This window comes from Paramormyrops kingsleyae, chromosome 6 (genome assembly GCF_048594095.1).
Source record: "Paramormyrops kingsleyae isolate MSU_618 chromosome 6, PKINGS_0.4, whole genome shotgun sequence".
NCBI lineage: Eukaryota > Metazoa > Chordata > Actinopteri > Osteoglossiformes > Mormyridae > Paramormyrops > Paramormyrops kingsleyae.
In genome coordinates this window covers 27,858,915-27,884,403 of record NC_132802.1, presented here as the reverse complement: position 1 = coordinate 27,884,403, position 25,489 = coordinate 27,858,915, and the positions used below count along the sequence as shown (strand labels likewise).

Here is a 25,489-nt window from a genome sequence, read left to right as displayed (position 1 = left end):
GATGGTCTCACTCTGCTAGTACTTGTTAGTTGTGACACATCATGCCTGCTGCTTTCAGGCTGCACATTCTTTGTAGCCTGTGAACATTTTTCTGCATTCCATTAGTCGGTTGCTTATTGTCCACTTTAGTTCCGTTATAGTATTTATGGCCATGCAGAGTGAAGGACCTTCAGGTAAAATACCTTCCCTAGGGACACAAGAACAGTTTCCCAGGTATGATTTTAGCCCTGTTGCTCAGAACTCTGGATCTTTCATCACTGTTGCCTACTGGCCCTTACTTGGTGGCTGTGGTTTTACTGTGAGTTTAGGTTGAGTACTAAATTAAGCCAGACCATTATATGGACCCTCTGGTGTTGATTCCATAGCATTCTGGATTCTTATAAAGGGGTATTTCACCTATTGTAGGTTGAATTGTGTAAACTGATAGATGTTCCTTCCGTACTTATTGTCCTCTGCAATGCAATTGCAGTAAAGCCATGAGTAACGGGCCCGTTTTTATGCATTACTCCCATTAGGTTGCCTGTCCTTAGATGTTCATCTTTACATTTATCATGTAGCCTAGGATGGCTGATGCCCTTCTGGCTGGCATGGTACAGACGCCAACCCTAGGGCCCTGTAGTGCAGTCTTGCAGTCTCACCAGCTTGCTATCGCTGACCCACAGGTGGAGCTGGCTCTATGGGACACAGCTGGCCAGGAGGACTACGACCGCCTGCGGCCGCTCTCCTACCCCGACACTGACGTCATCCTGATGTGCTTCTCCATCGATAGTCCTGACAGTTTAGGTAAAGGGCCTGAGGTCCCTGCTATACATTTATCTTTGTTATGATGGGCTTCAGTTAACCCAGGAAGTTATTAATACCTTGTGGAATTATTTGAATGATCAAAATGTTAGGGATTCATTCTGGGGGGGGGGGGGCTGCCACTTTAGTCACTTTATTTGACAGTCAGCCACCCAGTATTTATAAGCTGATAGGTTCTGATTCTGAGTGTAGTCTTCTGTGACTATGTAAAGTTGAAATGTTAAATTCCACCACCTACGTAACGACTAGCACATATTATCTGCTGCTTTTAGCTCTTTGCTGTTCATTCTCTGCTGTGTCTCTATTGCTCATGCCCATTGTCATTGATCAAACATGGCAGAGAACATCCCAGAGAAGTGGACCCCCGAAGTGAAACACTTCTGCCCCAACGTCCCCATTATTCTCGTGGGCAACAAGAAGGACTTGAGAAATGATGACCACACGAGGAGGGAACTGGCCAAGATGAAGCAGGTATTCCCTACTTTCCCTCCATTTAAAAGGGCAGAACCGATGATACACTCTAGCCTTGAGGTGACTAACCAGGTTAGTACCACACTCCTGACTTTATCTGGTGTTCAAGTGGCTTCATCATTCCTATGCTAGAAGTAATGGACCTAGAACACCTAAATAATATTAACAATTATATAATCGTAATTGATATCTTTTGAATACTTTTTACATACTTTAAGGTTAATCACACGAGATACTGGGGAAAATGCGTGTTCCTCTAAGAAGAATAAATTTTATATTTTGCTGACAATTGCCTTATTTATAATTCACATTTATGGGATACTGTTTCTTATGTGCTAATTGTCTCTAGCATTTAGCATTTTCAGCACATTTTGGAACTTTTCAGCCCAACAAAAGCTCAGTTCATGCTACCGTCCTGAAACTGAACAGCTTGTCCTGCATAGTATGTGTCTAAACAACAGTCTGGGAAACGTAAGGGTGGTCCTGGTTCTATTTTATTCACTTAATATGTAATATTCAGGGTAGATGAAGTGTCCCACCCACCAAGGCTATGAGGGGGGAGCCAACAGACGGGGGACACCTTTCTGCAGTGGTTATTGCAGACTGTACATTTACAAATGTGGCACAAACACCAGCCCTAGCGACTGAATGTAGTTTAGTAGTCTGACACAGGTGTCTTTGTTCACTCAGGAGCCTGTCAAGTCAGACGAGGGCAGGGACATGGCTAACCGCATAGGGGCTTTTGGCTACCTGGAGTGCTCAGCGAAGACTAAAGATGGAGTTCGTGAAGTGTTTGAGATGGCCACCAGGGCGGCGCTACAAGTGCGCAAGCGCAAGAAGAGAAATGGCTGTTTATTGTTGTGAAGGTTGTGGGGTCTGAAACAATGAGGGTTGTGGGGGTTGTTGGGGTTGGCCAAGCATTAATAAAACACCAGGAGAATGATCCCTAAGTAACATCTGCCCCATGTTTTTCACAAGCAAACACAGGAGAAGAAAAACAAATACTGAAAACAAGGCAAACTGGGCAGATCCATAGGTTGGATATTTTATATTTACTTTTTCTGTTTCTCACCTGGTTTTCTCCTGTTCAGTTTGTTTCTGCAGCTTATCCTGTTTGAGGAAATGGATAGTATGTATATGTCTGTCTGCATGCATGTTTTTATGCACACGCATGTCTCTTCAGCTCACCCACAAGTTAGCAGCACATTGATTTGTGAACTTTGCTTGATGTCATATAAATAATAGGGTGGGGGGCAAATTGGGTGGATTGTGCCAGCTCCCTTGTCGAAAGGGTGAAGTGGATGGTGTGACGATCAAACGAGCACTATGAGTTGGTCTGACAGAAGCCAGCTGTGCCCAGTACCTTCCAGCCTTAACGTTTTACATTTGAAGTGGCATGTGTGGATTGAACCTGTCAACCGATTCCTGCCACACCCCCACAACCCCCATGGGACTCTCCAAGCTGTCATGGAGGTGTAGAGAGCTGTGGGGAAGCTGCCTGTCTCCTGTCACACCACACCTTAGTGTAGTCAAATGGACAATATAGCCTCCCCACTTATCAACATGAGAAAACCGGCCCTGTTTTGGACAGAGGGTGCAGTGTGTTCTGATCACAAGCTGCAATGCTATGAGTCTGTTTCCCTACCCGGTCCACACGGACCCCCCCCCAGACAGTCCATGTTTTTGCAAAAATGTGGACTATCTAGCAGGAAACTGGAAGGGAGCAAAAACATGGGCTTTCTGTGGGTCTCTGAGGATCGGGTTGGGAAACACTGCTATAAGATATTGCCATATGGTCAGAGAGGACTGTCCAAGGATAAGATGGCAGCACAGCCTCCTAGCATTGTACCTTTCAAATTCTCTGTAGGGCAGTATCTTTCTGTCAAATGTAATCACAATGAAAGGAAAGAAGGGTGAAATGCAAGGTAAATAACTGGTAGAATTCTGAACCTTTTAAATAAATTATAGGAAGAGTTATGGATCTGAGAGTGCCAAGAGACAGAATATTAACCAGCAAAGCAATCCAGAATACACTGAGTAGTTTTTCCAGGGCTGCAGCCAGCCTAAATGGTTTACAAACTGGACTTATGAGTGGATGACTGGGAATTCAGGTACCAAGAAGAATTCTGCGGTTGTAGAAAGCTGCCTGAATTGTTTCTCATTTATAAACTGATATTTTACACCTTCACTTCACTATTTGGATAAGACTTTGCGTTCCAGCTATAATGTATAATCATAATAATGAATGCAGGCCTTTAACTCTTCTTTCCTTCTGGGTTCTGGTTTGATGGACTTTCCTGCCTTGCAGGCTCATTTAGGACTTGTGTAGGGGTTCTGGGTAATTAGTATGACTGGGTGATCAGTGGGCTACCTGGAGGGTTTTTCTTCATGCCTCAGTTTCCCCCCATAAACCCCCACAGCACTGCTGTAATGCATTGAGATGACCATGGAATACTAAGTCTATAAGTGTAAGCTGTGCGTCACCTGTTCTAAATCAACATATCATAACTTTATTGGAGCTCTCCTGCTCAACTCTCCACTCCAGGTGGACTAAGGCCAGTCAAGCATTTTGTTTTTGTCAGTATGATAGCCATAATTGTCTGTGACCCGTTTGCCTTACCCTTTTGATATGACAGATTGACATTCTGTAAGTTTTGAATGCTTGCTAGTGTTTGGCATCCTTGACATGTTAGTACTGCTTGCATAAGGCTGCAGTCCTTCAGGTAGAGAGATCAGAGATACTCCAGTGTTTGCTGTCTGAGCTGACCGTGGTAGCTGGCATTCTAGCCATTTCATGGCACCTGTAACATCTACTTGGACTTCTATCCCATTCTTATAAAGTGTGCCATTCAGATGCTAGGCTGTGTACAGTTTTGTTTTTGAAGCTCCCATGGCAGAAGGTGACTATACGGCTGGGTTTTGCTTCATGGGGTTACTAGTTGCCACTCAGTTGCAGAGTGAGTTTCTTGATTACTCACTCAAAGTAATACTAAGCGACACTTGCTTATCTGTACAAGTTGGGTCTCCCTAAAATGTTCTGGAGTTAAGCTGTGAGGTACAACGAATGCTAGCATGCATCACAGCCTGCAGGGGCTCCAGACCATTCAGTGTGGGCCCTAAACTTTTTTCTTTTCCTTACATTCCTCCAGTTGAACATCACACTATGATGGTGACATCAAACTGCAGCACTGGTTAGCAAAAGGTCATCTTACTCAGATGCACTCATCTGACGTGTCACTGATGTAGTAATAGTGTGTTTGGCCAGGCGGAAACTCAAGTGCAGGGGACAACTTGTTTAATGATGCTTCAGACCAAACTCAGAAATACATTAGATGAAAGGATGTAGATATGGGTTAACAAATGTGCAGAGCACAAAAGTCAGAATATGCTGTATAGACCTAATATCTGGAAATGTTATAACCACAATGTGCATTAGATAGGCTTTTGTGTGATATGGTTTTCAACAGATCCCTACAAAGGAAATAAAACGTTTCCATTTAAAGATCAGCATCTGGAGAACACTGCCCCCTGGAGTCCATAAATGGGAGGGAATCGGGGTGCAACAGCCTTATAAATAGCATATTGAATTTTAGACTGAACAAACTTGAATATTTTTAGTTTTTCAAAGAACGGTGTAGCCTAGAAACTCAAAGTTAAGGCAGTAAAGGTGAAAGAATTGACAGAGGAAAAACAAATATTTCAGGCTGATAACATTGCCATTGCATATACAATACAACCATTTACGAGGATTTAATTGTTGGCCAAAGCAGTACAGTCATCTGTCCTTTTAAAGGTCAAAGTTCTGCAGGGATTCTAGGGATTAAAGTATGAGGCCATCTGTAATGGATTTCAGAGAGGACACAGAACGAAGACCCTCTGAATTCCCCACAGATTTGAAGACCACCCCAATGGCCTTTGTACTAGTGGAGCATGTACTGTACTGAGTAAAGTGTTTGTGAGAATTTTATATGTGTCTAAGATTAAACATCAATACATACATATACAGACTTTATCCCTTTGTTTGCATGGGTCTGTACCTGACCTCCCTTTGCTACTGTATTTGTCTTTTGGGACAACTTTGGTATGTTGGATTGTTTTCCTCCCACTTTTTTTGTTTTCCTTAATTTTCCAGGATTAATTAAAAGTGCTAAAATAATCGAGATTTGTATAAATGCTGATTGTCAATGCTTTGTAAACAGAACTAGTGTTGTAGCAAATGTTCAAATAAAGAGAACACATCACATTTTTTAATGGCATCTTTAAACCATACTTTTCACATCCTGTTGCTTCAATTTACCTGAGTCAAAAGGAGTCTTTAAAATCTGGAAAGTGAATGTTGTAATGAGTAACAAAAGATTTGATGCAATAGAAATAGAACTTTAATTATACTTGTATGAACTCAGTAAGCCATTTTATGCTCAGAATACTGTGTAATACTCTCAGAATAATCTATACGCCTAATACCAGCAGAGTGAAATTGGGAATGACTTGGGGGATACCAGGGACAACTGCTGAATTTTCATTTTATTTCCTCGGGGAATACATATAGTTTTGGAACTGTGCCACTGCAGACACTATCATTAAGACAAAAACTCAAAGTATGTGAGAGAGATTTTTCAAACTTTGTAGAAGCATTGTGTTGAGTGGCAAACTGGAACTGATTAAATTTTGAGACTGATCATTGCAAAATTAAATTAATGGCACATAGTTATAGCAAAAAGGGCAGTTTCAGACACTTGATCCTGACATGACCGTAACTCAAAGTATTTCATGGTTTCCAACTTCGCAGAGGTGTTGTATGGCTCATGAACTGAATCCTTGTGAACATGATAATTCTGCTATTATTACTCCATTTGATCTTTGATGGTTCTTATTAACACTTCACAAAAACATCATATGGATGAAAATCTACCCCTAATAGACCTGAGACAAATGGCCCCAGAATTGTAATTGCATCGCCAATGGGGCAAATTTTCAGAATATTCTAAAATAAAGTTTATATATATATATTTTCTTTCGCAGCCCCCCACTTGGCAAATATTATGTGTATTATAAGCTGTACTTTTTAATAATATGGTGGTAATTGGTTGAGGAGCAGGGATTGGACAGGGTGAGGGGGTGAAGAGCAGGGATTGGAGGGACAGGGTGAGGGGGTGACCAAGCAATGCATTGTAGCGGTTCTGACAACATATTTTCTAGTTTTTATGAAACGCAGAAAAATGACAAAATGGGAAAAAAAACTTACTTTAAAAATAAAATTGTACTAGTTATGAAGATAGATGTATTCCTTTGAACACTTGACTCCATTCAAATATTGTCTCCAGTCTCCCCTATGTAAAATGCATCTGAAAACCTACCACAACATATAGTATATGATCCATAACAGCATACTGAGCTCTGGGCTGCATTCAGATTTGTAGGTCAATACACCCACAAGACTCTGATGAAAAAGAAGAATTTGCAGATATCCTGGCTAATGGGTAAATATTGATGGCAAATATTCTATGAAAACTATAGCAGCAATCGAATTATTAGTATCCCTTCAATATCTTGGACAATATTCTGTAAGCCAATGAATGATATCTGCTGGTTCACTCCTCCCTCCTAAACGGTGGGTCCTCGTACCGCTGGATGGCACTCTCCTCTGTTTCATCATCTGAGGTAAGACACGGGTAAATATTGTGAGACAAGATATGACAGGACCTTGTGCACACCAAAGGTGGAAAGTTCAGGTCCAGAAAGTACAAATCCAGACCAAGGTTTTGTTTCACCCAACCAGTTGAGTACTGTATACTGAACTGGTCGGTTGAAACAAAACTTCGGTCTGGATTTGTACTTTCTGGACCTGAACTTTCCACCTTTGGACACTCCGATTGCCACCTTGGGAGTAAGGGTCTTTGTTGTATATTTGTGATTATTATTATTGTTTGTTAGTTTTAACAGCAATAATAGTATTTTTCATCCTCTGTGTCCCGATGCAATAGAGCTCACATTTAACATTTATTGTTTATTGTGTTACAAATCTTGTACAGAATTATGAAACATAGTATCAGGTAGGACCCCTTTGTCCCCGTTGGCACTTCATGATCTGATGAGTGCATTTGGAATTGCTTATCTGCCCATCCTTGTTGTACTGACCTGCTATTTTTGCCTTCCTTTTTAGCCTTAATGATACTGGCCATTCTCCTATGATCTCTCTCATCAACAAGGCGTTTTTTGTTCATCACACCATTCTGTGTAAAGTCTAGATACAGTAGTGTGTGAAAATCCCAGGAGGGTGACTGTCTCTGAGATCCACCCTCTTGTACTAACAGTCACACCCAGTTTTAAATTGTGAGATCAGATGTCTTACGCATCAGCATGCTGTATGTATTCGGCTGCAGCCAGATGATCTGCTGTTTGTGTTATTGAGATGATGTCCCTAATAAAGTGGTCATTGAGGGCATATTATATACATATATAATCTTACCTCTCACGTCTGCTCCAATAATTAAGGCTTCACCCTCTGACTCCCAGTATTTAACCCCAGTGTACCCTTGTTCTTCAGTGCAGTACTGGATGAATCTGAGAAAGAGTCAGCGTTAAGTGTAATGGCCGGGTGGTACAGTGTTCACCCTCTGCCCCTCTCCAATAGCACTTGGTACAGCAGTTCATCATCATGGACAACTGTTGTGGGAATTGTTACGTAACTGCTATGACAACGCTTGCTACATTTCTGCTCAATGACAGGCTGACAACAAATTAATGATAGAGGGGGAAAAAAGATTGTGACACCGCATCACTGAAATGAGTTCATGATAACATATCATCTAGCTGACATATATGATGAGGTCAAACCACTATTTCACCAAAACCAATAAGACAGGGTTATGACAACATGCTGCCAAGCTGCCTGACAAAATATAGGAAGTCAGTGTTAATTCCAGGTGAACCATACCGTTTCCAGTTGGGTTCCTTGTTGAGAACGATAGGATTGCCCACCACAATCAAGAGAGCCTTGGCCCTGGTTACAGCCACATTGAACCTCTGTGTGAAGATGGACATGATATATGACTGTGGTGTACATTTTCTATAGGTACATTTGCTCTCAAATGGTCCCAAGTTAATTTGTTTACGTGATGCCAGATCACCCATTACTTGAGAAATTACTTAATTTGGTTGCTTTTCAGATGTTCTCATGAATTGAACACAGTCATTTGTTAATTTATACATTTACAAAAGAAATCAAAGGTAGCATGAGTAGATCATCTCACTATAACAAATGTCGAGGTAAAGCTGGGCATACACTGCGATTTCCGGCCCATTTTCAGCCGATTTTTCACTTGTGCGGTAATTCCTGGAGTCGGGCCGGATTTCAGCGTGATCGTGCGTCGTATATTGTATAGTGTACAGGATGTAAGGAGCACCGATTCACTCATCCCGACCAGGTCCCCACCAACATTCAGATGATCGTGAAAAAAATCAAACCTGTTTGAGCCGACTCACTTTAACCTGAGTGGGTTGTCCTCGCTGTGCACGTGCGAACACAGAACTGAAGTACTCAGAAATGAGATTTGATATATGTGCACACTTGCCTGTTGCCAGAAACCGTATTGTAACAGAAAACCTGCAAAACCTGCCCTTGGGCTGATCGCCGTTCTTAGGAGGGTATCCCTATTTATGATATGTGGAGTTACCCTCTCCTGGAGGAAATTGAAGTCCTCCATAGACATTCAAAGAAGGTCCTGAAAATCCTTCATATCATCCATCTATTTCCACAAAACTTATATTAATACAGCAAGGCAGTATAGGTGTTGAATGTTATTATAGCCTGTTGTCTGAAACTGATTGGTGGTGGGATCTTATGTGCTACAGACTAAACACAACATTGAGATTTAAGGACTGTGATAAATTGAACTTGAATAAACACAACATAACGGGCCTGAACGTTTGAACAAGCAAGCAAGAACAAGCAGGCATGTCATTGTTTGCATTACATGTTCTGTGTAGGTATCAGGCTATCTGCAGTGTAATTTATCTGTCGCTGCTTTCCTTCAGTTCTTGTTGTAAAATGGACAGGCCGTATTGTCCACGTCTTCCCAGCCATCTTCGTGTCCAAGCCTCTTCTTTTTGGATTTTTTTGCACAAAAAAATGCACAAATGGCCAAAGCAGCATGTTTTGCTTTAGTGAGCATCGCCACTAATGCGGGTTCTTCTTCTGCTGCTTCTTTTTCGACATTTACAGTTCCGGGTACGGGAGTCCGACGTTCATATTGCTGGTGCAGTGTGAGTAGTCAGGTTGCATCCAAGTATCGTACCATATAGTGTGTGGACATGAATCGTGAGCTTTGACTTTTCATCGCATGCGATTTAGTCGTACAATTTGAGCTGGGTGTTTACAAAACGACTGGAAAAATCGCACAGTGTATGCCCAGCCTAAGTAGGGTGCATGGAACAGTACCTTCTCATTACTAAGGAAACCAATTTGGAATTCATGATCCATCTTGATGTGGTTGGTGTCACTGCGCACAGTGGATATCATGATCACCTTGCGCTCCTGGCCTTGGAACTCCTCCACTGCGCCGACCTTATTCATTTGGGAGGGGAGATGGACGTTAATATGGCATATACCAGATCCTGTCTAGTCGCTACTCATTACATAATTCTATACCAGGGCTCTCATTCCTGCTCCAGGAGACCTACCACCCTGCAGGGCTTAGGTACAGTCCTAATTTAACACACCTGATACAGATAATCAGGTCCTTCAGTAGTATCTCAATATTAATGCCAGCTATGTTAACGAGACCCGGAGTCTCTCCTCAAAGTAAAAATGCAAGATCTTCAGTCGTGATTTCAGAATTCACAGCTAAAATCAAAACATTCTCTGAGCGCCTTTCACTGATCGATGGGAAAGGCAAAAGGACGTGGTTACTTTTCTGTAACAATTTGCAGCAATACCTTAAAATGAGGATTTTTCATGTTAAGTGCACTTTCAATGGTTGACAGGCTTCTGTTTTTAGAGCCATTTGCCAAATAGATTTTTTTTTTGCTCCTAAACATTCACCTTCTATTACAAGAGAGATGTCATAAACTGAGAAAACAAGTGTTCATGGACACAGTGGGGTGAAACACTTATGTTGTGGCCACTTTATTAGACCTATGCAACACTAATAAAGGCATTATTTATGGCTTTATTTTGAGAGTTCTTGGTATTGCTATATGATTCAATGTGTTAATCTTGAGATTAATTGCCATGTTTTTTGAAGAGTTTCATTATTAAAATAATAGTCAGGTTTGTTTTTTCAGGCTGTTTTAAAAAGGTCTTAGCCTACATGGGTAATTGTGTAATTCAAGTATGACTCTGAAAATTACTGAAGATGACCACTGGCAAGTAATAGTTTATAAGTAAAAACATTGTTTGAAGTAATAACTAATAGTGCTGATAACATGACATTTCCATATTTACTGTGACACAAGCTACAGATACTGATAAAAGAAGTGATCAGTGTATTATTTACAGGAATATACCTTAAGATCTTCGATGTCCTTCAGTCTGCTCAGCTCTCTATCAGTCACTGTGATGGCCTTTCTGATTTTCTGGACCTATCAAATGATCAATATCTAGAGGTATGTACAACATAGCCAAATCACACATAAGATGCACAATAACATGAAAATGAGAAATTAAGCTGTGGAAACATTACAATACTGGATTGCTTATAAATGTCAAATTTTTGCCATGGAACTCCAAAAACCTCATAGGGCTTCAATATGCCCTGGCAGGGGCCCTAAAATGTTAGAAAATGACTGGATTGGTCTGGACTGAGGGGCCCAGTATGATGTGCTTTCATGGGGCCCAAAATCTTTAGCAACACCCATGTGCCCAAGGATCAGGTGTCAGTTATAGCTCAGATGCCAGGTGTCGCACCATCATCTCTTCCCAGTTATAAGGCTGTATTGATTTACTTTATTATTAATTTCCCCTGTGATACTGGAGACTTTCATATTTGCATTATTCTGACAGGGTGTTTAGCTCTAACTAAACACATTTGATATAATATTTTTAGGACAAGCTTTATTCATAAGATTGGTAATTCCCCCATACCTTTTACCACACTAATGGAAACAATTGTCCACATTACTCTTCTTTTTCCACTTGCACTCCATTGGAGATATTGATACCATTTCATCTGCACATTTTTCAAACAGGCATTGAATTGAAATTGGCTGCCTTATAAGTTTTTTATGTGGAGATTCTATAAAAAAAATCCACTTATTTTCCATTCTGTGTTAAAGCCATACAAGGCAACTTGCTGCCATCAACTGTCTTCCAATTAAAATATAACTAATAATTACAATAGTTAATTTATTCTTATATTACAATGAACAATATTACATAATGTGTTAAAACCCAACGTATTTACCTAAAGAACATTAGAAAAGTTCAGATGGTTTTCTTTTCCCATTTAAATGCTGTCATAGAAAGCATTAAAAAATTTCCCTTAACTCACTTGTTTCCTATATGGTGCAATGATGCCAATGTCCTTTGGTGACAGGGTTTGCAAACCCTTTTTGGCTTGAGTCTGAAATAGCTTCTTCAGGTATTGCACAATGATTTCAACCTCAGTCACATTGAAGAAAGACGGACTGTTTTGCTCTCTTTGTTCTTTCCCTGTTACTCCCTCAAATATGACAGGAAAATCCTAAAAAGTCAAAAAGAGGAAGGTGAAATTAAAACAGCCTACATTTATAATTCAACATGATTCCTCAAATGTTCATGATTTCCAAACTGATGTCATTCTTTTCTTTCCTAGGGTGCAGGTTTCATTCTAGGATGAGAAACAGTACACATTTTTCATGTACCTAATCATTAAATAAGTCTCTTAATACAACAGCAGGCTGAAATACCCTTTACCTTTGCCCTCCACACCATAGAGAGGCTTCCTGTTTCAGACTGGCTACATTTTTACTAGACCAAACAGGCTGTACCAGGAAAAATTTACTCAACTAACTTTTGGAGTTGGGGCTACAAACCTATTTAACCAAAAATAGGCATGAAAACTACCAAGACTAAAGGAGCTGCAGAAGATGCTGACCTACATTAGTACAGGGATGCTTACCTGCACCATAATTTATTACTTCAACCCAGAAATACAGAAAAAAAACTGTGAACTGCTCTAAGCTATTATTAAACTGCATGGTTTTACAGCAGCCCAGAGATCCTGCAGCAAATAAAATTACAAACAGAAGTACAAGACTGTAAGCACGTCCAGCCAGTGGGATCCTCAGCTGACACTGTAAGGGAGTTTTGATCAGTCCTGATAATGACCTCCACCTTCAATGGAACTTCACTAGTTAATGACCAATGTTGACACCATCCAGGGTAGCATGAACATTTTTAAAGTCTGTGCCTAAAGTATAGTTCATAAAATAATACACAGTACTGTGCAAAAGTCCTAGGCAGTCAAAGAAGATGATGTTTAAATGATTTTCATATTGGTGTAAAAATACGATAGCATATTTGCAAAAGTGCTTTTAGCATAACCATCTCAAAACCTCTCCTAAAGTCACCCCAATATGTGCAACAGCCGTCTAATACATCTATGTATTTTTTGACTCAACCACTAGCACACCTCGCCTGGGTAATCAATACCCCACTGACTTTTTACACTAATTCAATTATGCAACCAAACTGATCTGCTGCTGAAGGTGGCATGGTGTTGCAGTGCTTCACATTGTTGTGTCACACGTCCAGGACCAGCGTTTGAGTCTCGGCCTTGACTCCGTGTGTGTGGATTTTGCATGTTCTCCCCATGTCGCTGTGGGGTTTCCTCTGGGTTCTCTGGTTCCCCCCACAGTCCAAAAATATGCTGAGGTGAATTGGAGTTACCAAATTGTCCATAGGTGTGAGTGAATGGTGTGTGAGTGTGTCCTGCACCCCCACCCCTCGTGAAAATAGATGGATAGAGCTGGCATTGAAATTTAAGAAATACATAGAGTGACTGAGGTGCTCCTGAGCAGATGTTTGGGAACTGAAGTGGTGTTCATCTAGCAATCCAACAAGATACTGGTAAATTTATTTGACAACAGAAGAAATTCCTTTTAAGTTTTACTTTTACTCTTAATTTGCATATGTTTTATGTTAGATTTTTCTTCTGAGCAAATATTTACTTATTACCCAGATAAAGAGATTTAAGCATATTTTTTGATGGCCTAAGACTTTTGCATGGTACTAGGCAACATGACAGATTCTGTCTAGAAATATAGCAGACTATATTTTTAGAGAATCCAGCATTTAGAGAATCCAAATATTTCCAATTTATTCCTGCATTTTTAGACCTTGGTGAGACAGGTTTGGCTCTGACTAAAGATAAAACCAAAGTCACCAGGGGGGGCAACATAGGGGACAAACTTGCTTTTTTCCCCCCACATAACATCCATTTTGTTTCAGTATGACCCCAAGCAGCCAAAATAGGACACAATGACCTAATTAAAAATATAAATGTATAACTACAGTATATAACAAATTGTGATGAATTACTGGACCTCTACAACAGACAGGGAGAAAATATGTAGTTTAAAAGGAAGATGCAGAAGCTGGTGCACTGAAAATGTGCAACTCCTTAAATATTACCAGAAAAGTGATGTTAGTTGAAATGCATTTATTAAGATATGACACAAAATTGCTTTGGCAGGATGATTTGCTATCTTAGTGTTTGAAAGATTCTTCGATTTTAAAATTTAAATCAGAGTAAATATCTTGGTACTATCTAACATATACCCGAGTACAGTAAAATAAATTCAGGATTCAAGGACCTCTGAAACCCTGTACTGGAGAAGAGGTTAGAAGATGGATGGATGAATGAATGGATGGATGGATTGGTTGGTTGATTGATTAATAACCAAGGCCATATATGATTTTTTTTCTTTATCACAAGCTCACTTTGTCTCAAAATCATGTACTACACCACTTACCCTTCTGAGAAGGTGCTCCCAGTTGCAATATGAATTGCGTAGAATCGGGTCGGCATGCACCTGCAGCTCACCATCATAAAAGAGCTCATTTGGGATCTTGAGTATGGCTGGATGGGACCTGGGGAACAGAGATGTCGCTGAGAACAAGTGCAGACACTGGGAAATCCTTCAGCAGCAGATATGAATGGAGAGTATCCACGGAGACACTGCCAAGAGCCTAATACAGTCATGGGAAAATCAGGTCCGGAAAGTACAAATTCAGGCCAAAATTTTGTTACAACCAACCAGTTGAATATAAGGAGTCATAGTCACATAGTATTCAACTGATTTTCACTTTCTGGACCTTTCCACCTCTGGGAAAAGAGAGGTATAAATCAAGGGGAACAGAGAAGAACTTTCAAAGTACCTGTAGTTCTTCACCAACTTAGTGACATAGCGTTCATCAAACCGGCTTTCAGAATTCTTCATGTATAGTTGATTCCTTGACATCAGTCTCTCCAGTAGAGACAGGTCTATGACAAATTTGTAAGCCAAAACAGTATTTGCACTTATTAAGCAAAACAAAGGGGAATGTGCAGACATAAATTGAACACTGTTATTGATGGAAATCACTTTGTCACTAAGTCTTATCATTACCGTCTTGAATGAGTGCACTTGAATATGATGTGAATGAAGTGATCAACCATGCACCAAAAGCTAGGCTGCCAGTGCTGGCCCATGTGGAAATTTACTGACACAGCTCACTGTTCCAGTAGGGTCTGTTTTCTCAATGAAACTTGCACAGCCACTAATCTTAGCTTCTAACAAACAGCTTTGGAAATCACCCACTCTGTACATTGCTAACAAGACTGGAAACCCAGTTTTCAGCCTCAGGGAACAACTCACAGATCTGTCTCTGTTCAAGTACACTATAGTCATGCCATTAATACTTCAAGGAGGACAGTGTTCATCACATTGTTGTTCTCACCTAATCCATACTCTTTGGCCAGTGTGGACCTTATAATGGGACCCAGCTGCTTGGGGTCCCCTGCCAGGACCACCTGCCCAGTCTCTGCCTGAAGGAGTCCTGGGAAAAATGTGAAAGAGGTCATCAAACCAGACTACCACCAACAATGCATCTTTCATCACAGACATGACAGCAGAAACTACAATCGTAGCATTTAAGTCAAACACTACAGTCAACAATCATATGAAATTGTTGCAACATCAGTCTTCAAACTGAAAACTCTCCAAACCAAGGTAATTTACTTTTAACTTGTTTAGTGTAACAGCATCATTTAATCCAATGCAGTTTCTAAAGACCACTAGTTAAAGTCCCAGGATGAAGATAAAGTAATGAGTTATACATCTCACTGGTAAATTTATTTATTGATGGGAGCCTAAGGCATTGTGCATTTTAGGAAATGTGCACAGACAAAAATTGCAATTTGGAGACACCAATTAACCTAACCCATATGCCTTTGATCTGTGGGAGGAAATGGAAGTACCCAGAAGAAACATATGCCAAAACTGAGAGGACACACACACAGATGGTAAAGGAATCACACCCATATCCCTGAAGTTAGACGCCAGCAGTTCTCCAGTTCATAATGTTCAAATAACATTTTCACAAGTAATGTTACTGCAAGCTGAATATAAGACTGGTTGAGAGATTTTTTTTCTCAAAATTCGTCTGAAAAAGTGGTGTCGTCTTATATTCGGGGTCTAGACAATAAAGGTAATAGATGGCGCCAAATACTATTATCTTTTAGACAAGGACAGTAAACCTGACTTATTAAAAGAACTCTTATCTGAATAATAAATGTAATTAATGAACCTAATCAAAGAAAGCAGAGTACTTATGTATATCTTTATGTTACAGAAACGAAGCTTTACTTATATCAATCAAAATCTGGGAGGGGGTGTTGGTTAGGTGGTATTTTGCAGCCAATGTCACCAAATGGGCAAACCAACGCTGCATAGGGAATGAATGTAACGGACCATCTGAAGAGACACGTCTATCACTTGTTACTCCATATTAACTCATCATTGTGTTGACATCATGTTCTCACAAATGAGTTCTGTTTTTCACTTGAATTAACAAACTAAATAAAATCAAATTTTTTTTAGCACTCAACCCTTCCTTTTTCCCCCAGATATACTGGAAAAGTCACCGTGTGACAGCTTCTCTTTGTTCTCTTTCAAATGATTCAAATAAAATATTTAACAAAGCTTCAGATCATGTAAAGGCTTTGAAATAGCAGTCATCAGCTTCACACTGCTGTATGGAGTCCATGCATTGGTTGGTGCTCTCAGTATTAAATGCAGACCCTAATGAAGACTGTCTGTCGAGGTGTATGGATTTTTTTAATTTCAAAATACCTTATCTTCACTCATTATTGTTATATAGTAAAAATGGTGCCTTCCCACAGAGCACTTCAGAAATGAAACCAGCTCCGGCAATGTCTCCAGAACGTACTGCATGTATGCTAATGTCATGCTAATGTTTAAGCTCCGATAAGAAAAGGTACAGTACATATTTATCAAGCTGCTGCTAATAACATAACTAGTGATAGGATTGTTTGTTTGGCATCATGAATCCTCCACACCAGCTAGATCCTCAGTTTATTTTGCTCCATTTCTCAATATGGGTGGTCTTCAAACTGCTCTCAACATCTTGTGAAGGTCTGTCTTTCACGTCTTTTCTTAGGCCTTAATTGTACACTTGCTATATTTCAATTTATTTCTTCCATTCTCTGGCACTTTACTAACAAAGTAAAAAAGTCTTGCACTTACATCTGACAAAAAAAAACACTACAACATCAGTGAATACTAGTATTACATTTTCCTCAACTTTAAACACTAGAGTACGCTCAACAATGATCCATAACTCAACAGTGACCTCCTATGGAACTGAAATTAAACTGAAAGTTATGGGTTTTACACCAAATCATGAATCAGTCCATTTCCTGCACCTGCTTAAATTATGGTTACGATAATATGTATCCTATCCAGAGAGACAGAGATGTGGTTGGGTGCATTCTAAACATGACACTAATGAATTGTAGGGTACTCATGAAACACAAATTCAGGGCAATGAGGAGGTATGAGTTCACATGTACAGCATTTTTTTTGAGGAATGTAAATCATTAAAAGAAATGGTTTGCCACCATACATCTTCTAACCATTTATCCTGGTCAGGGTTGTGAGAAAATGGTTCACTTAAAACATATATTGGTGTACTGTGTTCTGTGAAATAGATGCAATATTGGACTGAATTTCCGAGCAGTAAGTGGTAACCCTTGAATAGGCATCCTTCTGTAGTAAACTGCTTATGCGAGCCAGTGCAGCAGCCCTTACCTGCTATGCTAATGATGGTCTCTGGCTCTGTGGCCTGACCAGCCTCATCCACAAAAATGTAGGTGAAGTGGTTCATGGGAAAGCCTCCGGTCACAAATCTGTGGGGAACAACTGTTAGCTGGACAAATTGGAGGAGACTGGAAGATGTTGGGCAGGCAATTCACCATAGGTCTCCACATGCTAAATATTTATTGAAGTCTTTCTGAGAAAGTCTACAACTACTACTGGGGTCAATTTGAGCTCCACACAAAAGACATAATTCAAAATGTTTGTTTCCTTCTGTTATGTAAGTTACCGACATACAATTGAGAATGCAAAGTAAGCCAGTCTCTGGAGCAACTGCTGTTAAGGGTTTTGTTCAAGGGCCTAACAGTGACATCATTTTCCAATGACCGGATTTGAACTGCTAACCACAGCATCCTAATCTTCTGAGCCACACGACCCCCAAAATAAAAAAATAGTGGATTATGTTTGTGTCCTTGAAATAAAGTGCAAAGTTCAGATTTGTTTGATTTTTTACTAATATAAGCATCTTTTCTTTACTAAGAGTGGCTGAAATCTGAGTAGATTTTAAGTGCCTCATCAGAGGGTATAGCAGATGCCTCCCCTTTGGGACTGGAATTTGTGGCTTTTATGTAAGAGTTATGCTCCTTAACAAATACACCAGTGCATCCCCAAGGCGTGAAACGTATCGCTGACTCAATCACCAGCCTTACCGTCCAGCAGTGTATAGTGTGGTGACCAGGACACTGTAGGTCATAAGTGTCTTCTTTGAAGGGAACACAAATCCATCATTTTCAAAGTTACAGCATTCCTGTTTGACACAACACAGAAGAGATCATTATTAACTGAATTAACTGAATGTTTTAAGACTGGCTTATTTTGTCCGGTGTAACTTGTTACTCCAGTAAATCATATACTTTCACTACAGTCAATGAGCATTTTTCACAACCCCACTAAATACCCTAACATAATTACTTGAACTGACTGACTATAATATCTAACATATAAACTGACTCCACTCCACTGTTCTTGCAGACTGCATGTGGTTTCCTCCAGGAATTCTGGTTTATGCCCACAGTCCAAAGATTTAATATATACACCATGTATACACACAGACACACACACACACACACACACAGAGTCATGTAATCATATCTTTTTGGGGACCACTCATTCATTTCTATGGGAAAAATGCTAATGCTAATTATGGCAACCTTAACCCCTACCCTGCCCTAACCATAACCATAAGTAATCAAACAAAATACAAGAGTTTTTGTATTTTTAGTTTTTTCATTGCAGTCACAGATTTTTATAAAATATAGTTTTCGCAAATGGGAAACTGGTCCCCATAAGGTTAAAAAGGTAATTCATCACGTTGTGGGGACATTTGGTCCCCACAAGGTAAGGTATACCTGGACCACACACACACACACATACATATAAACACATACATGGTAATAAAATAAAACTGATTAGCTACCATATAGGCAAAATCAATGGTTTACACAATGAAATTGCATACATTGTCTTAAAGTAATGAGTAATGAGTATAGTAATGAGTTTGTGAGAATGACCCTTTAATTTTTTGCATTTAAAATGAATAATTTTCTATGCACATAAAACTATGAACATGAAGGGAGAATACACCTTGTTTTCCTTATATGTTTTTAAAAAATGAACAAATGGAACAATGTCATCAGCCATACGTTTACTATTTATGGGGTGGGGGAGTGGTGAGACAAAATCTGGTGACCAGCATATGCATTCACAGTTAATCTGCTCCTCGTTTCCAGCCCTTATAAAATTTTAGGATTCTTTCCTCTTGGGTCAGTAATCCTGCTCAAACCTCATTGCCCTTTCTTGGTCCCAAGTCTTGCCTGCCCGAGATCTGATTTATTTTCATCCCCCATCTGATTTTGCTAAGCTCATTTCACCCAGTTCTGTTTGCTTTCATTGACCAAAACCAAGAGCACTGTTCTTTCACAGTATAATAGGGTTGCTAAGTGGGTTGCTAAGGGTCTTAGTGGCGAGGTACACTATATTGCCAAAAGTATTGGGACACCCCTCCAAATCATTGAATTCAGGTGTTCCAATCACTTCCATAGCCACAGGTATATAAAATCAAGCACCTAGGCATGCAGACTGCTTCTACAAACACATGCGAAAGAATGGGTCGCTCTCAGGAGCTCAGTGGATTAAGGCGTGGTACCATGATAGGATGCTACCTGTGCAATAATCTGTGGTAGAAATTTATTAGATTTAGTTGGTGTTGCAGAGTATGACATCGTTTTATTTTCCGAATTCAGGGAACAGCCACTTCACTGTCAGTTCCGTGGCTATGCTCAAAGAACTTTTGGTTGACATACCTTTTATAGTGGCACACAGATAGTTTGCATCCCTCGAGCCAGATTAATCCAGATGGGGTGGGGCACAAACACCCTAACATATATGCTTTTGCAGTTTGCATCTTGCCAGCATGTATATACTTTATGCAGTCTATATCCTCATATGCGCTTTGCACGCAGCCCCCTGTCTCGTGCGTGTCTTCCTGTTGTTGTCTGATAGACGCGCTCCAGACTCACCTTTGTTCTCCAGCCTGCATTTCTGCAAATTCTAACGAGCTCAAAGTTCTACTGATATTGTCACACTAAGGTTAACTCTTAAATGTCTTTAGCTTACATTCTTGTTAACTGTTTAACACACAGGAACTCTTGCATTAGTATAAAAATACATTTCAAAGCTGTTTACAAAAATATCACTCTAGTCAATTTTTTGCTCAAACTGACAGGTCAGGTCAGGTCAGGTTGGGGAGCATGTGCTGATGCAGCACGTTGCCACACCCACCACGCAGCGAAACTCCTCGGGATCCCGACCGGCGACCCCCCCAGGCAGACACACGCTCCAGTCCCACCCTCTGCAAATGGCCATCCATCTGCCGCAGCCAGGTGTTACGTGGGCGTCCCCTTGGCCTGGTCCAGGCACTTGGGTCCTCAGCATTGAGGATCCTGTGACCCAGATCACCCTCAGAGAAATGTGCCACATGGCCGTAGTGCCGTAACTGATGCTCCCTCACAATGCAGGTAATGTGCCTCATTCAGGACTCCTCTAGCAACCGCTCATTTGACACAAAGTCAAACCAGCGGTACCCAAAGATTCTCTGAAGAGACACAGTACCAAAGGAGTCCAGTCTTCGTCTCAGGTCACTGGATAGCATCCATGTCCCACAGCCATACAGCAAGACAGGGAGCACCAGGACTCTAAAGACTTGGACCTTCGTCCTGTTGCAAAGACATCAGGAACACCACACACCCCTTTCCAGCAACCTCATGACCCTCCATGCTCTTCCAATCCATGAATGTCATGAATGTCACTGCCGAGGTAAGTAAATCTCTCGACAAGGTCGACATTCTCCCCGCAGACAGACACACTACTGATGGCTGTGCCAAAGAAGTCATTAAATGCCTGGATCTTGGTCTTTATTCAGGGCACCCACAATCACAGACACTCAGACTCCTTGCTCAGTCTCTCGAGAGCCCCGATCAGAACCTCCATTGACTCCGCTAAGATCACGGCATCGTCGGCAAAGTCAAGATCAGTAAACCTTTCTTCACCAACAGACGCCTCACAGCCGCTGGACCCCAAGACCCTGCCCAACATCCAGTCCATACAAGCATTGAACAGAGTAGGAGCAAGAACCCACCCCTGGAGAACCCCAGAATCAACTGGGAAGAACGCGGAGGTTCTCTCTCCACTCTGCACAGCACTCAGAGTACCTGTGTACAGGCCAGTCATGATATCCAGTAAGTTCGGGGGGATCCCGTGAAGTCTCAGAATGTCCAACAGAGCAACTCAATCAACTGAGTCGAACACTTTACGAAAATTGACAAAGGCTGCAAAGAACCTCTGCCGATATTCGCACTTGCGCTCGATGAGAACCCTCAGTGCAAGGATACGGTCAATGGTAGACTTCTTAGGTGTAAAACCAGACTGCTCCAGTCACTGATAGGCAAGCAAGTGATCACGGATCCTGTTAAGGATGACCCTAACCAGGACCTTACCCGGCACTGAAAGCAGTGTTATCCCCCTGTAGATGAAATTTGAAAATTGAATTTGAAATTTCCTCACTACTAAATATTCCACGGTCAACTATTAGTGGATTATAACAAAGTGGAAGGAATTGGGAACAACAGCAACTCAGCCACGAAGTGGTAGGCTACATAAAATCACAGAGCAGGGACAACGTATGCTGAGGCGCACAGTGTGCAGAAGTTGCCATCTGCCGAGTGAATAGCTACAGACCTCCAAATTTTGCGTGGCCTTCAGATTAGTTCAAGAACAGTGTGTAGAGAACTTCATGGAATGGGTTGCCATGGTCGAGCAGCTGCATCCAAGCTTTACATCATCAAGTGCAATGCAAAGCATCCGATACAGTGGTGTAATGCACGCTGCCACTGGACTCTAGAGCAGTGGAGACATGTTCTCTGAAGTGAAGAGTCACACTTCTCTGTCTGGCAATCCGATGGATGAGTCTAGGATTGCCAGGAGAACGACACTTGCCTGACTGGATTGTGCCAAGTGTAAAGTTTGTTGGAGGGGGGATTATGGTGTGGGGTTGTTTCTCATGGGCTGGGCTTGGCCCCTTAGTTCCAGTGAAAGTAACTTTTAATGCTGCAGCATTCTAAGCCATTTTGGACAATTTCATGCTCCCAACTTTGTGGGAACTGTTTGGGGATGGCCCCTTACTGTTCTAACATCACTGTGTACCAGTGCACAAAGCAAGGTCCATAAGGACATGGATGAGCAAGTCTGGTGTGGAGGAACTTGACTGGTCTTCACAGAACCCTGACCCTGCCTAATTTGTGCTGAAAGAGCCTTACCTGCAGTTTGTTCGGAATGTTTTTTGGGTCCACGGAGCTGGCATACAGACGGTACACATTGCGCCGTTCCAGGTGGTCCCCCAGTAGGCGCTCACAGAGCAGGTCTGCAGCACTATTGCTGGGGGCGCAGGCGAGAATGTGTGCAGACTTGTTTTTCGCCACCTGAGATGGGCACACAAGCATACACAGATATGAAGCAGTATGATACAGTGTACAACATGTGTACATGCAGCAAGATGTTATTCAGCAGTATATAACTGCTATTATTTGTATTGTGCTACAGTGTATAGTCTGTGTTTTTATATGTGTGTATGTGTCCTTCGTACAATAAACAATAAATAAAATTACTTATAGTAATTTCCATCCATCTATCCATCTCCTGTACCTGCTTGCCCCATTCAGGGTCATGATGGTCCTTAGCCTATCCCGGAAACTAGAACCTACCCATCAGGAACCAGGAACCTACCCATCGTAGACTTACAATAATTTGTTGAAGATAAACATGGAATATTCAAACGTGATAGATTGATGATAGAACAGTAAATTAAAAAGGTAGTAAACCTGTTTGATGGCTTCAACTAAGGTAACCGTCTTGCCGGTTCCAGGAGGGCCGAACACGATGTAGGGTGCTGGCCGGGACGACCCAGACACAATGTGCCTGATTGCAGAACGCTGTTCCTCATTTTTCCCTAACTTTTCGTCAAATAAACTGCAGGGACACCAAGAGAAATCTGTTAACTGACATTTCCAATATGGTTGCTGTCCAAGCAACTTTTCATCAAACAAAATATGTCCTTAAAAACCCACAGTGCCTTTCTCTAGGATCAAGCTGCCAACAGAGTTTGGTTCAATATTTTGGCTTCACCAGATTTCTGTACATAAACTGACCAATAAAATTTAATATATGCAAACTTCAGTGATACAATAAAAATATCTGCTGAAATGAACACAACATGTACCCATTCTGTGTACCACTAATGTTCATCACTAGCTTACAGCAGTAGTAATTTAACAATTTTTAATTAATAAATAAACAATGTACTCATTGATAGTTTACCCATGTAGATATCAGAGCCACCTGTATCTTGTGGTGGAAAAAGTATTAGATCTCGACAGGTTAACAATCAAACAACAGGCAGGTGGAGTTTCATTCATTGCTAGGTTAGTTTATTCATTCAAACGGAGTGTTGCGGGATCTCGAACTGCCCACCGCCACCTCCGAGAGCGACCAACCCATGAAACGCTGCAGCCAGACATGTGCAGGGACTAAACAAGCACCCCATGGATGGCAATCAGCTGGCCATGACTCCCTCCCCCCCCCCGAGGACATTTAAAGCAGTAATATGGGAACGGTTGGGGGAAGAGGGGAAGTTGGTGGGTCAGCAAAATGGACACAGTATTAGTCACAGAAAAGTGTACAGCCCAATAGTGATGGTCCCAAAAACCCAATGGTTCTACCACAACAGCTTGGGCTGTGCTTGTGATACATGAGGGACTGCTATTGCAACAAAGTGACATGTTGTGGATGTTTCCAGCCAGCTATTTTCCAAACACAGCATGTCCTTGGACTGTGGGGGGAAACCAGAGTACCTGGAGGAAACCCCATGACTACACGGGGAGAACATGCAAACTCCAGGTGGGGACTTGAACCCTGGTCCCAGAGATGGAAGGCAACAGTGCTAACCACTCCGCCCCCATGTATGTTTCCAGTAGCCAAATTAAAGATTTTTTGGCATACGTTTTTTCATTTGATTTTACTAGTATAAGAATATTAATAATATATAAAGTATACACATTTCTATCATATATATTTATTATATTAAAATGTTCAAGTAAAAAGCGCTCTTGTATTGGAATCTGAATCGGCAGTTTTGTATTGGAATTGGGGACGGTGATTCCTCAGGCTGGCGGGGAACTACCAGAGGGGACAGCGTTTGGGGTGATCAAGTGGAGCGGGTCTTTGACTCCCTGAAAATGGCTTTGGTGTCCAACCCAATGATAAAGGCTCCCAAGTTTGGCCGGTCGTTTTGCCTGCACATGGACACCTCAGCGGTGGGCCTAGGGGCAATGTTGTGGACGGCCTGGGCCAAGAACACACACGTCACACGGTGGATCCTGGACCTACAGGATTACTCCTTCAGGGTCTTGCACTGGGGTTGGTAGAAGACATGGGGATGCCAATGGGCTGTTCTGGGCAGTCGCCCTTTTCCTTACAGACTTGGACTGACTATTTAACAATCTCTGTTTTTTTTAAACATTAATGCAAAAGCACCCTTGCATGTTTTTATCAGCTTAATCTCTTCGTAACTGGTATATCAATCAACTTTACGTGTCAAATTAATAAGCTTCATGATGTGTATGTACATTTCGATCAGTTCTCTCATGCCTTACTTCAAACTTTTCTTCTACAATCTTAAGCACAAAAGCTAAGACGATACTGTCCACCACAGTACATTCACAGTAATACCCACACAAACAAACACTACTACTATTTTAAGTCATTAATTGACCAAAACAATTCAGAGTTCAATGCAGACACAAGGAGAAAATGCAGCTCCACAAACCCACATTAGGAGCTACACTAAATCCTATGATCCTATGGAGCAATGCCTCTTAATAGCAATACCGACAGCACCCGATATTACTTTATTCAGACTTCCACTTTTTTTTATTGATTTAGGCTGAACATGTCTTCCAACTACCATGGAAAAAGGGGAGGCTAACCGTAGGGGAAGGAGGGGCACATTCTTTGAATCTCGTCCTGTGGGGAAGAGCACCTCTCCCAAGTTGGTCTGCTCTGCTAGTTGCACTGCACGGTGCTGCAGGCGCAGCAGCAGCCGGCTGATGGTAAACTCCACGTTGAACCTCATGTTGCTGATGAAGCTCCGCAGCAGCCTATGAACAGACAGACAGACCCTAAATGCCTCACATGATTTGCTGCAGAGGCAATAACTAAAATAAACAAAGAGAATAACTGATAAATAGGTGGCCAACATCAACTTTACTGCAATAATGAACAAGGTTTAGAGATCTAGGGAAGAGGT

General features: G+C 41.3%; 2 protein-coding genes across 3 annotated transcripts in view; one reads left to right on the top strand and one right to left on the bottom strand.

Annotated features, from left to right (window-relative positions):
• The window catches only part of LOC111851074 (rho-related GTP-binding protein RhoA-D-like), a 28,842-nt gene extending 23,327 nt beyond the window's left edge, over positions 1-5,515 (top strand). The window contains exons 3-5 of the mRNA XM_023825601.2: positions 663-783; positions 1,142-1,272; positions 1,963-5,515. Coding sequence (XP_023681369.2) covers positions 663-783; positions 1,142-1,272; positions 1,963-2,136 — 426 coding nt within the window. The 3' untranslated portion in view covers positions 2,137-5,515. The remainder of the gene's footprint in view (positions 1-662; positions 784-1,141; positions 1,273-1,962) is intronic.
• A 113-nt stretch (positions 5,516-5,628) lies between these two features.
• LOC111851073 (putative helicase mov-10-B.1) overlaps positions 5,629-25,489 on the bottom strand; it is a 33,846-nt gene continuing 13,985 nt past the window's right edge. For both annotated transcript variants that reach the window (XM_023825599.2, XM_023825597.2), the window contains exons 10-23: positions 25,170-25,340; positions 23,007-23,154; positions 22,446-22,607; positions 18,282-18,379; positions 17,566-17,663; positions 15,194-15,292; positions 14,633-14,738; positions 14,227-14,344; positions 11,763-11,954; positions 10,780-10,854; positions 9,713-9,838; positions 8,210-8,298; positions 7,742-7,836; positions 5,629-6,928 (exon numbers count right to left, since the gene is read on the bottom strand). In XM_023825599.2, coding sequence (XP_023681367.1) covers positions 6,864-6,928; positions 7,742-7,836; positions 8,210-8,298; positions 9,713-9,838; positions 10,780-10,854; positions 11,763-11,954; positions 14,227-14,344; positions 14,633-14,738; positions 15,194-15,292; positions 17,566-17,663; positions 18,282-18,379; positions 22,446-22,607; positions 23,007-23,154; positions 25,170-25,340 — 1,642 coding nt within the window. In that variant the 3' untranslated portion in view covers positions 5,629-6,863. The remainder of the gene's footprint in view (positions 6,929-7,741; positions 7,837-8,209; positions 8,299-9,712; positions 9,839-10,779; positions 10,855-11,762; positions 11,955-14,226; positions 14,345-14,632; positions 14,739-15,193; positions 15,293-17,565; positions 17,664-18,281; positions 18,380-22,445; positions 22,608-23,006; positions 23,155-25,169; positions 25,341-25,489) is intronic.